Source organism: Salvelinus sp. IW2-2015, unplaced genomic scaffold (assembly GCF_002910315.2).
Source record: "Salvelinus sp. IW2-2015 unplaced genomic scaffold, ASM291031v2 Un_scaffold3641, whole genome shotgun sequence".
In the NCBI taxonomy this organism is placed as follows: domain Eukaryota; kingdom Metazoa; phylum Chordata; class Actinopteri; order Salmoniformes; family Salmonidae; genus Salvelinus; species Salvelinus sp. IW2-2015.
In genome coordinates, this window is record NW_019944918.1 from 7,867 (window position 1) to 23,324 (window position 15,458).

Below are 15,458 nucleotides of genomic sequence, written 5' to 3' on the forward strand. Positions count from 1 at the left end.
ACGTCTTCTGTGTCACGAAGACCCTTCTGTAGTTTATTACACGTCTTCCTGTGTCACGAAGACCCTTCTGTAGTTTATTACAACTCTTCCTGTATCACGAAGACCCTTCTGTAGTTTTACACGTCTTCCTGTTCACGAAGACCCTTCTGTAGTTTATTACACCTCTTCCTGTATCACGAAGACCCTTCTGTAGTTTATTACACTCTTCCTGTGTCACGAAGACCCTTCTGTAGTTTATTACACCTCTTCCTGTATCACGAAGACCCTTCTGTAGTTATTGCCTGAGGCATCTTTATCTTACATTACTTCATTCTTATCCATTCGCACCATTGAAGACATTCATCATAAAGCAACCATGTCCTATCATCATGTCCAATGAGGGTCCATGTCCTACATCATGTCCCATAAGGTCCATGTCCTATCATCATGTCCCAATGAGGATCCATGTCCTATCATCATGTTCCATAAGGATACATGTCCTATCATCATGTCCCATAAGGAACCATGTCCTATCATATGTCCCATAAGGATATATGTCCTATCATCATGTCCATAAGGAACCATGTCCTATCATCATGTCCCATAAGGATACATGTCCTATCATCATGTCCATAAGGAACCATGTCCTATCATCATGTCCATGAGGACCCATGTCCTATCATCATGTCCCAATGAGGATCCATGTCCTATCATCATGTCCCATAAGGATCCATGTCCTATCTCATGTCCCATAAGGAACCATGTCCTATCATCATGTCCCAATGAGGACCCATGTCCTATCATCATGTCCCAATGAGGATCCATGTCCTATCATCATGTCCCATAAGGATCCATGTCCTATCATCATGTCCCATACGGGTCCATGTCCTATCATCATGTCCCATAAGGATATATGTCCTATCATCATGTCCCATAAGGATCCATGTCCATCTCGTTTCCCTCTGCCCTTTCTTCTGCTCAGAGAATCTCCAACGTATCTAAAAACTGTCTCCCTCCTCCTACTGGACATTTGACATAACATTAATACATTCCATTTGCTATTTAAATATATTTTCAARGAATCTGCAAACTGAAAGTGCTTTTCAAACCAACTGTTTTGTRGTTGTCATTTCCAGTAGGGCCTACGTATTCTTCTGTTGCCTTCTATTTAAGCCACACCTTCTCTCCCTGTATGTCCATCTTCTGCAGCTGTGCCCCTTCCATATCTCCACTATAGAGCTATAAACACTGGAGGGAAAACTTCATATCTTTTCCATTGACTTTAAAAACGTTGCATGCAGTCACAGTTTATGGTGTTAAGTTCAAAGTTAGAGTTTTTAAATTCTGGTGTATATACCCCTATTAGCTAGGCTCCACCTCTAACTAGGCTCCACCTCTAGCTAGCCTCCACCTCTAACTAGGTTCCACCTCTAGCTAGCCTCCACATCTAGCTAGCCTCAACCTCTAGCTATGTTCCACCTCTAACTAGGCTCCACCTCTAACTAGGCTCCACCTCTAACTAGGTTCCACATCTAGCTAGCCTCCACCTCTAGCTAGCCTCAACCTCTAGCTAGGTTCCACCTCTAACTAGGCTCCACCTCTAGCTAGCCTCCAAATCTAGCTCCGCCTCTAGTTAGGCCCTGCCTCTAACTAGTCTCCACCTCTAGCTAGGCCCCGCCTCTAATTAGGCCCCACCTCTAGCTAGGCTCCACCTCTAGCTAGGCCCCGCCTCTAGCTAGGCTCCACCTCTCTCACAGCTACACTGCTCTGTCATCCAATGCCCTTCCGCCGCATCAATCCAGGAATGTACAAGCCCTATTTATTACACACTGACATCAGACACTCTACTCCTAACCTCACCCAGAGTGAACACTCCAAGACTAAGACACTAGCAATGCTTTAAAAAATACAGCATCTTTCTATGGAGCAAGAAAGATGTAACGAAAACCATCTGCATGCATCCAATATCATTGTCTTATGAGCTCATGATCATAGTTAAAATCATAGTTTAAACACCATGTTGAAATAAATATCCTGACATAGCCTACTGCACTGCAGCCCTTGATCGGAAGCTTATTTAACATACAAACCTCTAGCTATATGATAACTGAAATTAATCTATTGAGGTTTATTCATCTACTTAATGACAAGATTGAGAAGTAATATTCTGGTGTGAGTTCCAAGTCAGACATCAGTTGTTCTTGAGGAACCGAATCCCCTGGCAGTTTTATTAAAGTCCTTCCCTTCCCCGTCCTGATTTTTGCGGTTAATCAGCCCCCTCTGGAACACAGCTGACATCTTCACCAGCGGCTTCTCTGCAGCCTCTCTTATCTTTCTGGCATCAAAGCGCGGACTGTAGAGGAGGAGCGGCAGGCGATTGGCAAAAGAGGGGACAACCTCCYTCTCATTCTCTTTCTGCTGATTGGCTTTCCGTGTCTTATTGGTCTGCTCTCTCTGGTCTTTCTTCTTGTCGGAACKATTAGGATCTTTGCTAGCTTTGATCTGCTGCATGATAGCTTCCTTGGTAGAGAACATCTGGAAGAGCATGGCGTCCCACATCTTCATTGCTCTGGGCGCCTCTGTCTCCTTCAGCACTTCTTTGCCCTTCTCAGAGTGGTCTTTGACCTTTGCTGAAGAAGCTTGACTAGATATGGCCTGGTCAGTGTTCTTACTGTAGGTGGCGCCATCCCTGCTGACAGATTCAGYCTCTGGCTSTGGGAACTGAGGTTCCTCTGGTTCAACGACCATGTGTTTTTTGAGGCGCGACCAGCCACTGAACATGGTCTTCAAACGTTTAGGTTTCATTGCATTCAGTGCAGCGTTAGCAGGGCTAGGTTTAGCGGTTGGAGCTTTGGGCTTGTCTACCTTGTCMACATTGTCAACAGTCGAAGATGCAGTTGATATCGTAGGCTTCGTACAGGGTGTCTCTTGACGTCTGGCTGCTTTCCCCTGTGCACCTGATGCARTGGCTTCCACATCTTTCATTGTGTCTGTCTCTGTCTGTCCAGTCTTTGGCTGAGATGACGATGACATTCCTCTGTTTGTGGACGGGGCTTTTACAGAGGCTGAGGCCTGAGGCAGAGAGGCAGGAGTGGAAGAGTCAATCACTTTGGTAACGGCAGGTAGTTTTATCACAGTGTCTACGGCAGCGGTTGGGGTTGGGGACGATATACGTTCTATAGCAGGCTTTGTGGAYGTGGTGTTAGTCGATTTAGGCTCTGMTGTCGGTTTWAGGGAGGCAKTAGCTTCAATGMCATGCTTCGTCAAGGSTTTAGCTTCAGTYGAYGGGTTTAACCAGGGTCTAGTGGGACTAAAGCAGCTTCTTGATGCCATAAGCTTTGCAGCAGGTCTAGCTTCAACAGTAGGGCTGAAGCAGGATCTACTTTCTGTAGTAGGATTTGTGGAAGGTTGTACATTTATGGTAGGCTTGTTAGCTGGTTTAGGTTCTGGTGCAGGTTTTGTGAAGTCTCTAGTTTCCGTATTATTCTGTGTAAAGGGTTTAGCTTCAATAAAAGGGCTTAAGGTGGTTTCTCTTTCTATAGGCTTTGGGGAAGGTGGCACATTTATGGTAGGCATGTTAGCTGCTTTCGGCTCTCGGGATGATTTAGCAAAGACTCTAGTTTCCATATTGTGCTGTATAAGGGGTTTAGCTTCAACAGTAGGGCTGAAGCAGGGTCTAGTTTCTGTAGTAGGTGTTGTTGAAGGTGGTACATTTACGGTAGGCATGTTAGCTGGTTTAGGCTCTCGGGATGATTTAGCAAAGACTCTAGTTTCCATATTGTGCTGTATAAGGGGTTTAGCTTCAACAGTAGGGCTGAAGCAGTAGGGTCTAGTTTCTGTAGTAGGTGTTGTCGAAGGTTGTACATTTACGGTAGGCTTATTTGTTGGACGGTTAGGTTCTGTAACAGCTTTAGGTTCCATAGGTGTTGTTGACCATGGTCTGTTATGTCTACATGGCGGTGTAGAAGGTAGGACTTTTATGGTAGGTTTGTTAGGAAGCACTGAGACCGGTTTTGGGGAGGCGCTAGCTTCTATGACGGGCTTCATAAAGGGTTTAGCTTCCATAGTAGGGCTAAAAGAGTCTGCGGTAGGTTTTGTTGAAGGTTGTACATTTATGGTAGTTATATTAGCCCAGACAGGTTCAAGGGATTTTGGTGAGGCTTTAGCTTCTGCAACAGATTTTGTAAAGGGTTTAGTTTCTAAAGCAGGGGTTGAGGGAGGTATGGTCTCTATTATGGGAGGTGTGGGAGGTTGTACAATTATTATAGGCCTGTTAGTAAGTGGGACTGGTTTTGGAGAGGAACTATTGTTGTAAACAGGCTTTGTAAAATGCTTAGCTTGTAAAGCAGGGCTTATTGGGGATCTAATTTCTGTGGATGGCTGTGCACTTATGATAGTTGAGTTAGTACGTGTAGGCTCTAGGGATGGTTTCAGCCAAGCTCCATTTGCTACAATAGGGTTTGTAAATTGTTTACCTTCGTTCGTAGAGCTGGCTGAGAATCTTGTTTCAGTAGTGGACTTGGTGGAAGGTTTTTCATCAATGGTAGATTTTGTAGATTGCCTGCATTCAATTGCTTTGTGAGAGTTGGTTTCTACAAAATGCTTCCTGGTATGGTTTGCATGGTACTGCATGGTACTGTGCAGAATATTTTCTGGAGTAGACTTGCCAGGTAGTACAGGTTCTATTAAAAGCTCGTTGGGGAGTTGGGCTTCTATGCCATGCGTGCTAGAGAGTTGGGCTACTATGCTAGGTGGGCTGGGAGGTTGGGCTACTATGCTAGGTGGGCTGGGAGGTTGTGCTACTATGCTAGGTGGGCTGGGAAGTTGTGCTACTATGCTAGGTGGGCTGGGAAGTTGGGCTACTATGCTAGGTGGGCTGGGAAGTTGTGCTACTATGCTAGGTGGGCTGGGAAGTTGTGCTATTTTGGTAGGTGGGCTAGGAAGTTTAGTTCCTATATCAGGGTTGTTGGGGACTTGGGCTCCTATGACAGGTTTTCTGGGTAGTTTAGCGTCTGTGCTAATATTAGCCTTGACAGAAAGATGCACGACTGTGGAATCTGCCTCTGACTTTCCACTGTGTTGGGGAATATTTTCTACAGTTGTATTTTGTGAAACTTCAGCATTTTGAATGCTGAAAGGAAACAGCGACTTTGACACAAGATTCCCACCTATCGGGAATGAAGGAATTTCATTTAGCTGAAATGGAGCTGGTCTGGTTGTGTGTACCACACCTGCTTTATGTGCCGGTCTTGGAACCTCCGAATGAGAGGCCTTTGGTGTGGGGACTTCACCGGTGGCTGGTGGAAGAGTTAGCTGTCCGAGGGACAATAGAAGTTCAGGTTTTGTTATGTCCACAATAGGTGTTATATCAGGTTGTATTGCATAAGCAGGTGCTTCAGATTTGTTAACATCTGAAGTATTGGGTTTAGATATGGCTGCCTTATCTTTTGGTGTCTGAGAACAGCCAGTTGCAGCTAAAGGTGTTGAAAGTGAAGTTGCTGGAACAGTAGAATGCTGTCCTTGCAAGGTAGGTTTCTGTTGTTCTCTGTTGGGTGTGTTTGATCCTATGGGGGATGTTTCAGGTTTAGAGATTAAAGGAGGACGAGGCCCAGTTGGTAATCCATTAGTCTGTGCTGTGGATGGTGATGGTGTTGATTCATTAGCTTTAGGTCCAGAAGGACCATAGTATGTCCGGATCCCACCATAGGCAACATACTCAGCCGGAGTCAGTCCGTAATATGTTGACCGTGCTTTAGGTTTTTTGGATGTAGGCGTCTTTTGATGCTCTATCAATGGTGCTAGAACTTTCCGTAAGCCAATTATAGGAGAGTCTGGGTATCTAGGGGTCAATGGAGATTGACCACGGTGAGAAATCCATTTGGACGTTTTTAGGCACAGTGTTTGGAGTGGCTTGTGTCTGAGATCATTGGCACAGTGGGTCCGTTTGGTGGTGCTTGTGGAGCTGAAATCGTTGGCGCTTTGTATCCAGTTGAAGCTGTCTTTGGTGTCCTTTTGGGGACAATGGGGTCTGTTGCTTTTGATACTCAGGTGGGGTTCCATATTCAGTTGTTCATCCATCTTATCTTTGGCATATGAGTGCTGTAAACTTTACTTTGGCTTGGAAACTGCAATGTCATGTGCAGCAATGTTGATGCTATAATCTCATTGGGAGTTCTCTCAGCCATAGATCCTTCAGTGGTGGTTGTACTTCCACTAGTCTGGTTTCTATTTCTATCACCACTGGTTGGACCTTGTGAAAGTTCCACTGAGCCGGCACTGGCAGATCCAGCTGATTTTGGTGGTTCATTGGCTGTTGAGTGAGTTTGAGCTGCACTAGTAACAGGCATTGATGGGGGAGATATGACTGTGCTGTTAACTGGCATTGGAGGGAGATTTGACTCTGCTGGCAACAGGAATTGCTAGGGAGTTTGGGCTGTACTGGTAACAGTCATCGCCGGGGGAATTTAACTCTACTCGCAACGAATGGGTGACTTGTTTCTCTGTGTGTTTATGACTGAGGCATGTACATCTTGATAGGAGCTGAATGCAGAAGATATCTTAGCCATAGACCGTTCCATGTTGGTTGTATTCCATTAGTCTGAGTGTGTACTTCTATCAACACTGGTCAGACCTTGTAATGTTTGTCAGAGTTAGATCCTATTGGTTTTGGTGCTTCTGCCGTAGCTGAGGGAGTATTGCTTGTAGTGGTAACAGGCATTGACGGAGGAGATTTGACTCTACTGTTAAGAGTATTGCTGAGGGTGTTTGGGCTGTACTGGTTATATGTATTGCTGAGGGAGATTTGACTCGACTGTTAAGAGTATTGCTGAGTGTTTGGGCTGTACTGGTTATATGTATTGCTGAGGGAGATTTGACTCGACTGTTAAGAGGTATTGCTGAGGTGTTTTGGCTGTACTGGTTATATGTATTGCTGAGGGAGATTTGACTCTACTGTTAACAGTATTGCTGAGGGAGATTTGACTCTACTGTTAACAGGTATGCTGAGGTGTTTGGGCTGTACTGGTAATGCCATTGGTGACTTGAATCTCTGTGTGACGTGTACATCCTGACAGGAGCTGAACATAGAAATAAATTAGCCATAGATCCTCCCATGGTAGTTGTAGTTGTAATTCCATTATTTGGAATATGTCTGTATCTGAACGAGATCCAATCGGTTTCAGTTGTCCGGTTGCTGCTGAGAGAGTGCCGTAACAGTCATCGGTGACTTGTATTCCTCTGTGTTTACGACCGAGGCATGCACATCCCGAGAGGAGAAGAAGACTGGCTTGCAGCGAACAAGATGGATTGGCTTCTATATCTCAAAAACAGGTGTCAGTCTTCCCATTGTGGGATGGTGTGACGGGTTTTTGATCTTCCAGAAGGGGTCTTTGCCACAGCAACTTTTAGAGATTGCCGGCTCACTTTGGTGACAAGTCATTGGTGATTTCTCCCTGTGTATAGTGGATAACGATGCTCCTTGATACAATATATTCACTCCTGTTATGTCTGGAAGTGCAGGCTTGGAGATCTCGTAAAACGTTGCCTTGGATGTGTAAATCATTGTTGGTGGGATGACGTCAGACTGTTTGACTTTACGGGAATCAGCTTGATTTATTTGTGTGCTGAACGTCTTAGAAGCCACTTTGCTCATAATGTGATCTTCAGAACCAAGGTTATTAGTGACCGAAGCTGGTGTTTGCTTTGGAGCCTCATCCTTTGGCTTACTGGTGTCGTCACTTCATGGGTTGAGGTCAAAGGTTGTGTCTGGAAGGTCGGATGACACCAGTATTGGAGCAGGAGGTGGGACTGGAACTTGGACATGAGCCATAGATAAAGACCCGGACCCAGGCTCGGACCACTAGGTACTGGTGGGAAAGAGTCATAACATGAGTTGATATCTTAGGGAACATGGAGTTGGGGGAGTTGACTGTGATACACTGGGGACTGGGTCTGGAGCTACTGTAGCCGTGGCCAACGACCCATACGAATTCAGTGCTACAGATGAATACCAGTCATACAGATGAACTGCAGGGCCTTGTGAGAACTCAGGTACGGGTGAGAGTGGGGGTGGCGAGGATGGCATCATGCTTTCTGTGTCATCATCTTCAAACATAAATGACGAGCACTCAAAGAGGGCCACCTGGTTCTCTGATGCTGGATGGGAGCGGGTAGTCCAGTGGGGGAAGACCCCTGTCTGGCCGTAAGGACTGCTACCATATGGCCCACTGGGGGGGAAAGGAACGGAGAGGGGGGGTGTTGATCATACAGAGGCCTAATGGGGAAACTGAAGTCCGGTGACCGGGGCGGAGTCGAGTGTGTGTCGCTGTGTTCGAGGTCCGAAGCTTCGTGTACGGGGGACAGACAGGAGCGGAAGGGGATGGGGTCTGAGAGGTCGGGCCTTCTTCTTGGCACTCTTCTTGATGAGTTTCTGCAGCCGGGCATTGGCCTTGTCTGGTTTGGGCAGCAGGGGAGGGGAGGTTGGGAGGGGTCGGAAGTCCGGCTGGAGTCCATTGTGTGTAACTGACTGCCATCAGCGTTTCATTTCAACCCCCCTGAAAAGACAAAACAAAGAAAACATCAAGCGGCAAGAATTAAATGACAAATATATTTTTATTTGACAGAAATCTACCAAAACTTTAACTTTATTTTTTGTGAGCCTCTATTAAGACTAAATTCATTACAAACTGAAAACATTTGACCCAAACAGAAGATGCCATGTTCTAGTGTGTTACTGTAATGAATATAAATGAATCATGACATCCCTCTTCTCTTCCTGGTTTGTTTTCAGCTGGACAATGACTAGGAATTGTGAAGAACAGACGTTGGACTGTGATTACTTCGACGATCACTTCACATCATATTTATCATTCATTCCATTTAGCCGACATATTCCTCTTAAAACAACATTTAGGTCAACATTTTGAAGCATATGCAGTATGTTAGTGTACTAGTGGATTTCTCTATAGCAACACACTGCCAACCTGTTTATAAAATTATTCACAAACGGTCAAAAATATACAATTATGCAAAAATATTCATGTTTGTACTCGTTTATTTTGGACAATCTTATCCATGAGTCTTTAGTGATAAGTGTTTTAAATACTATTTGTTAACTTTAATAAAAAATAAAAAAATAAAGTAAATGAATGAGGTAAATGTGCCATGTGTGATATACCGTATTAACAATATTAAAGTCCTATTTCTGTGGTTCTATCAATCTCTATGTTGTTTCGTTAGTAGGTGAGGTCACGGTATACTGATCCTGTGGTCTGTGCATGTTGTTTCAGTAATGTGGCCTCCCTGTCCTGCTCTTTATTTAACCACCACTAATGGCTCTTTGAAAACTGCTTTAGATAGATGTGCATCCATGACAACCGGCTCGTTAACTGGTTTTAAAATATATTCTTAAAGGTTCGTATCCTGGAGTACTGCGTAACTTTATAAAACCTCAATAGTTGAAATAGACAATAAAGTTTATATATTTAGGTAAAAAACTTTGGCATGTTTCTAAGGGAATATTGTTACATAATATGACTTGTTTGTTGGTTTCTTACTGGTTAAAAATAATCATATTACATAACGGAAATCCTAACACAATCCAATCTTCATTTTAAAATCAAGGTTTTGGTGGTTCAATCGGTTTTGGAACAACAATCGATTGTGATGTCCCTTCACACTGGATCAACCAAGGGAAACTGCAGTTCTCCTCTGTCAGTAACAGAACAAATTCACGCAAGTAAAGACTAGCTTGTTTTGACAGCACAGCCTAGCTAATTAACTGATTCATCTAGCCTACATTAGAGATGATCAGATGATATAACTAACTAGCTGATTCATCTAGTCTACATCAGAGATGATCAGATGATATAACTAACTAGCTGATCTATCTAGTCTACATCAGAGATGATATATCTAACTAGCTGATTCATCTAGCCTACATTAGAGATGATATAACTAACTAGCTGATTCATCTAGCTACATTAGAGATGATCAGATGATATAACTAACTAGCTGATTCATCTAGTCTACATAGAGATGAATATATATCTAACTAGCTGATTCATCTAGCCTACATTAGAGATGATATATCTAACTAGCTGATTCATCTAACCTACATTAGAGATGATATATCTAACTAGCTGATTCATCTAGTCTACATCAGAGATGATATATCTCACCCAACCCAGGAGGGGTTTAGCAAAGAGGTCGTATTTTTTATGACTCCCTTTCATTTGTTGTTCTAGTCATTTTTTTGTGGTTGCAGAAATAAAGGCAGATGTTAAAAGAATAGGAGTGAATTCACTTTGATCACTTGCTCTGGGCAACGGTCTGTGCAACGTGTCCTGCAGTGGAGGCTCCTGAAGGGAGGACCATCCTACTCAGTGAATTACAGATTATACTTTTTTTAAGTGTCCTTTTTTAGATAAAACTGTACTACATACAGTGTCTTCAGAAAGTATTCATACCCCTTGGCCTATTTCACATTTTGTTGTGTTAAAGCCTGAATTCAAAATGGGTTACATTTATTTTCTCTCTCTCACCCATCTACACACAATATCCCATAATGACAAAGTGAAAACATGTTGTTTTTGTTTTTTGTTGATAAAATGTATTGTAAATGAAATACAGAAATATTTCATTTACATAAGTATTCACATCCCTTTGTTATGACACGCCAAATTGAGCTCAGGTTAAAATAAATTGGACATGATTTAGAAAGAAACACCTGTCTATACAAGGTCCCACTGTTGACATTGCATGTCAGAGCAGAAACTATACCACGAAGTCCAAGGACCTGCCAGTAGATCTCTGAGATAGAACTGTGATGAGGTATATATATGGGGAAGGGTAAAAAACTATTTCTAGAGTGTAGAAAGTTTCCAAGAGCACAGTGGTCTCCATCATTGGGAAATGGAAACAATATGAAACTACCCAGCTGTGTTGTGTCTGAATTTAAAATGGATTCCGTTGAGATCGTGTGTCACTGGTCTACCACGATATGCCATCATGTGAAAGTGGAATTTTGTTTGTAGAACATTTTTGAAATTAATTAAAAATTAAAAGCTGAAATGTGTTTAGTCAACCCCTTCGTACGGAAAGCCTAAATAAGCTCAGAAGGAAAAATGTGGTTCATAAAAAGCCTAATAGGTTGCATGCACTCATTCCGTGTTCAGTAACAGTGGTTAACATTCTTTATTAATGACTACCCCATATCTGTACCCAACACATACAATKATTTTTAAGGTCCCTCAATTGAGTAGTGAATTTGAAGCACAGACTCAACCGCAAAGACCAGGGAAGTTTTTCAATGCAAAGAAGGGCACCAACACTTTCAGCATGAAAGTGAATGATCAATTAGGCTTTGGATGGTACATCAATACACCCAGTCACTACAAAGATACAGGCATCTTTCCTAACTCAGTTGCCGAAGAGGAAGGAAACTGCTCAGGCATTTCACCATGGGGCCAATGGTGATTTTAAAACAGTTAGAGTGTAATGGTTGTGATATGAGAAAACTGAGAACGGATCAACAATATTGTAGTTACTCCACAATACTAACCTAAATGTGAAAAGTGAAAAGGAAGCTTGTACAGAATACAAATATTCCAAAACATGCATCCTGTTTACAACAAGGCACTTAAGTAATACTGCAAAACAATTCCTGAATACAAAGCGTTATGTTTGGGGCAAATCGAACACACCACATAACTGAGTGCCACTATTCATATTCTCAAGCATGGTGGTGGCTGCATCAGGTTATGGTTATGCTAGTCATCAGCAAGGACTTTGTTAAGGACTAAGGAGTTTCTTAGGATAAAAAGGAACAGAATACAGCTAAGCACAGGCAACATCCTAGAGGAAAACCTGGTTCAGTCTGCTTTCCAACAGACACTGGGGGATGAATTCATCTTTCAGCAGGACAATAACCTAAAACACAGGGCCAAATCTAMACTTGAGTTGCTTACCAAGATGACATTGAATGTCCTAGTTACAGTTTTGACTCAAATCGGCTTGAAAATCTATGGTAAGACTTGAAAATGGCAATAAATGAACCATCAACTTGACAGAGCTTGAAGAACTTTAAAAATAACTACAGGCAAATATTGTTCATGGGGAAAAAAAGTCCATGCTCATAAAATAAATCGTTTGTATGTCTATTCTGAAATAAAGCCTGCCCTCCATTTGCAACAGACATGTTCRGTKAGATWCAGTAGCACGTTATGCTTGTTACAGRGGAAAAGGAAGGGTTTTGTTTCCTAAACATTCGGGGCTCTAAAATAGGTCTGACTGCCTCTTGGGACACTGGGAAAAGGTCCAGGGCCTAATTTTAGTCTGAGGTAAGAGAGAGGGAAGGTATCGTGAGACTCCAGCCACCTGCTCTCTGCAGTTATCTGTCCTACAGGCAGTGAATCAATCCCATTGTGCTCTGTGAACCAACGGGTCCGTTTCAGGTCGTCTTTTATTCAGTCACACAGATGATAAGATCTCACAGCGCCAGGAGATGTGTTACATGTCCCAGGAACCAAATCAATATGATTTGTCAGTCTTCTGAGATGCGTAGCACGACTGCAATAAAAGCTGACTTGGAACGCGGCCATTACTAGGCCACAGCTTCTGTAGGCCGCAGCCAGGCCACCGCATGGGAAGATCTCAATCGCATACTCAATTCTATACTCCGTACGTCCTCTCTCCTCGTCTAGTTCTCAAAATCCATTGGATTTGAAAGTCAGAGGTTCCTCCCCTCCAACCTTTTCCAATGGCTTTTGAGAAGGAGGTGAGGAGAGAGGACGTGAGGAGTATACAATTGTGATTCTCCCCATGACAACATGATCTACCAAACGTGACCACAGACCCTACCGGTATTCATATTTTGGGGTGGAATACCTTCTAATCTGTGGAGATGATTTTCCTGACTTTATATTAGCTTTAAACTAACAAACAAACAAAAATGTGGTTCAACAATGGTTCTCTGGAAAATGTTTAACTGGAAAATTGTGTTAGAATGTCAATTGGACCGTTTCTACCAAATGTAGCCCATTGAACTCCTACAGCTCCTACAGCTCCTACAACTCCTACAGCCCCTACAGCTCCTACAGCCCCAGACCTTTAACCCAGTGCTCGATACATGAGAAGAGGTCACCCTTTTAAAGCCTCGGGGGGTTAGACTGGGAGGCTTCCGACTCACAGGCTCAGAAGAGGAACGTGTAAGATTAACTTTGAGCTGTACTCTGACGTCAAGTTAAACTCCTTTACTTTAGAACGGTGAAAATGAATCAACCACAAGTAAAAACAGACATAAACGATGCCATTGACGATCGGAAAACAAATATGCATTATGTCGGCATGTCTACGTCCAGAATCACACGTTTTTTTGTCTACAAAATTAAGTTTAGTCAAATCTGCCGCAAGTTTATTAATGTAGCAGTTTACTATTTTTGTCTTGTTACGCTATCAAACAAAGAATTATTCACTTTTACAGGCATATACTGTCAGTGTACACAGAAAACATATCCAAATATCACAACGTTCATTAGAATCTGTCTTTATTTCTGCAGAAGTAGATCTTCAAGTCCGGTGACATAACAGAGATTGTGTTGCTATGCAGATACCATTCATCCGTTCATTACTGATGCAAAACCTGTGACGTGTTATTAAGTGTAGGTCTACAAATGCAAACCTTTCATCCACAGGGACATCGTTTAACTGATCATATCCATGGCTTTTTGAGAGGTTCAAGTGTATTTCCGCGGGGGGAGCAAATTCCCGAAGCAAATCCCCAACAGATGTAGTTGGCCTACTCCCCGTCCATGCAAATCAACACATAACGGGACAGTAACATGATCTAGCCAATCACACGGACAGACACTGAATTACTTTGTGTTTACCTTAGGGATTCCTAGTTGGGGGCAAACTCTCTGGCTGGCCTTGMCTGCTATAATCCCAGACTGSAGTGTAACCTCACTGAGGCAGGGTCATCTTGGACTGAGCGAGCTGAACCCTGTCTACCATAGCYGGGCAGCGATCTCCCGTCGGCAACCACTCCAAAAATAAAACCCTGATGCACCCAATACCTGTTCCACTGTGACAGCAGAACTGCAGCCAGCGCAGCACTCGGGCAGGACCATGACAGCTACAGAACTACCTGTACCGAGGCAGGGGGTTTCCACAACCACAGAGCTATCTGTACCGAGGCAGGCGGGGGTTTCCACAACCACAGAGCTATCTGTACCGAAGCAGGCAGGGGGTTCCACAACCACAGAGCTATCTGTACCGAAGCAGGCAGGGGTTTCCACAACCACAGAGCTATCTGTACCGAGGCAGGCAGGGGGTTTCCACAATCACAGAGCTACCTGTACCGAGGCAGGGGGTTTCCACAACCATAAAGCTATCTGTACCGAGTCAGGCAGGGGGTTTCCACAACCTAACCAGAGGCTCACCTGTACCGAGGCAGGGGGTTCCACAATCACAGAGCTACCTGTACCGAGCAGGCAGGGGGTTTCGACAACCACAGAGCTACCTGTACCGGCAGGCAGGGGGTTTCCACAATCACAGAGCTACCTGTACCGAGGCACGAGGGTGTTCCACAATCACAGAGCTACCTGTACCGAGGCAGGGGGTTTCCACAATCACAGAGCTACCTGTACCGAGGCAGGGAGGGGTTTCCACAATCACAGAGCTACCTGTACGACGGCAGGGGTTTCCACAACCACAGAGCTACCTGTACCGAGGCAGGCAGGGGGTTTCCACAACCACAGAGCTACCTGTACCGAGGCAGGCAGGGGTTTCCACAACCACAGAGCTATCTGTACCGAGGCAGGCAGAGGGGTTTCCACAACCACAGAGCTATCTGTACCGAGGCAGGCAGGGGGTTCCACAACCACAGAGCTATTCTGTACCGAGGCAGGCAGGGGGTTTCCACAACCACAGAGCTATCTGTACCAGGAAGGCAGGGGTTTCCACAACCACAGAGCTATCTGTACACAGGAATGCAGAGGTTTCCACAACCACAGAGCTATCTGTACACAGGAATGCAGGACGTTTCCACAAACACAGAGCTATCTGTACCCAGGAGGCAGGGGTTCCACAACCACAGAGCTATCTGTACCAGGAAGTCAAGGGGTTTCCACAACCACAGAGCTATCTGTACCCAGGAAGCAAGGGGTTTCCCAACCACAGACTATCTGTAACCAGGAAGCAGGGGTTTCCACAACCACAGAGCTACTGTACCCAGGAAGTCAAGGGTTTCCACAACCACAGAGCTATCTGTACCCAGGAAGTCAAGGGGTTTCCACAACCACCTGAGATATATTACCAGGCCACGCCCTGCAGAAAGAACCTGCTGATCTACTCTGGTATGACCTGATCTGGGGCTGTTCCTGCTCCTGCTGCCTGCTCCTGCTCCTGCTCCTCGCTCCTGCTCCTGCTCCTGCTCCTGCCTCCTGTTCCTTGCTCTTTGTTCCTGTTCCTGTTCCTGCTCC

The 15,458-nt window shown here is 44.3% G+C and overlaps 2 protein-coding genes and 1 long non-coding RNA gene across 3 annotated transcripts in view; 1 reads left to right on the plus strand and 2 right to left on the minus strand.

Moving 5' to 3' along the window:
- Positions 1-9,180, plus strand: part of LOC112076244 (lymphocyte-specific protein 1-like) — a 12,343-nt gene extending 3,163 nt beyond the window's left edge. The window contains exon 3 of the mRNA XM_024143092.2: positions 8,768-9,180. Within this exon, the coding sequence (XP_023998860.1) occupies positions 8,768-8,778 (11 nt within the window). The 3' untranslated portion in view covers positions 8,779-9,180. The remainder of the gene's footprint in view (positions 1-8,767) is intronic.
- On the minus strand, positions 42-365 carry LOC139025961 (uncharacterized). Its single transcript, XR_011477657.1, has 2 exons — positions 163-365; positions 42-124 (listed from the first exon to the last, which is right to left on the minus strand). It is a non-coding gene; the product is annotated as an uncharacterized lncRNA (long non-coding RNA).
- On the minus strand, positions 1,533-6,973 carry LOC112076243 (mucin-2-like). Its single transcript, XM_070441233.1, has one exon. The coding sequence runs from the start codon at positions 6,055-6,057 to the stop codon at positions 2,164-2,166; it is 3,894 nt and encodes a 1,297-aa protein (XP_070297334.1). The 5' UTR covers positions 6,058-6,973; the 3' UTR covers positions 1,533-2,163.
- Positions 9,181-15,458: the final 6,278 nt, after the last annotated feature.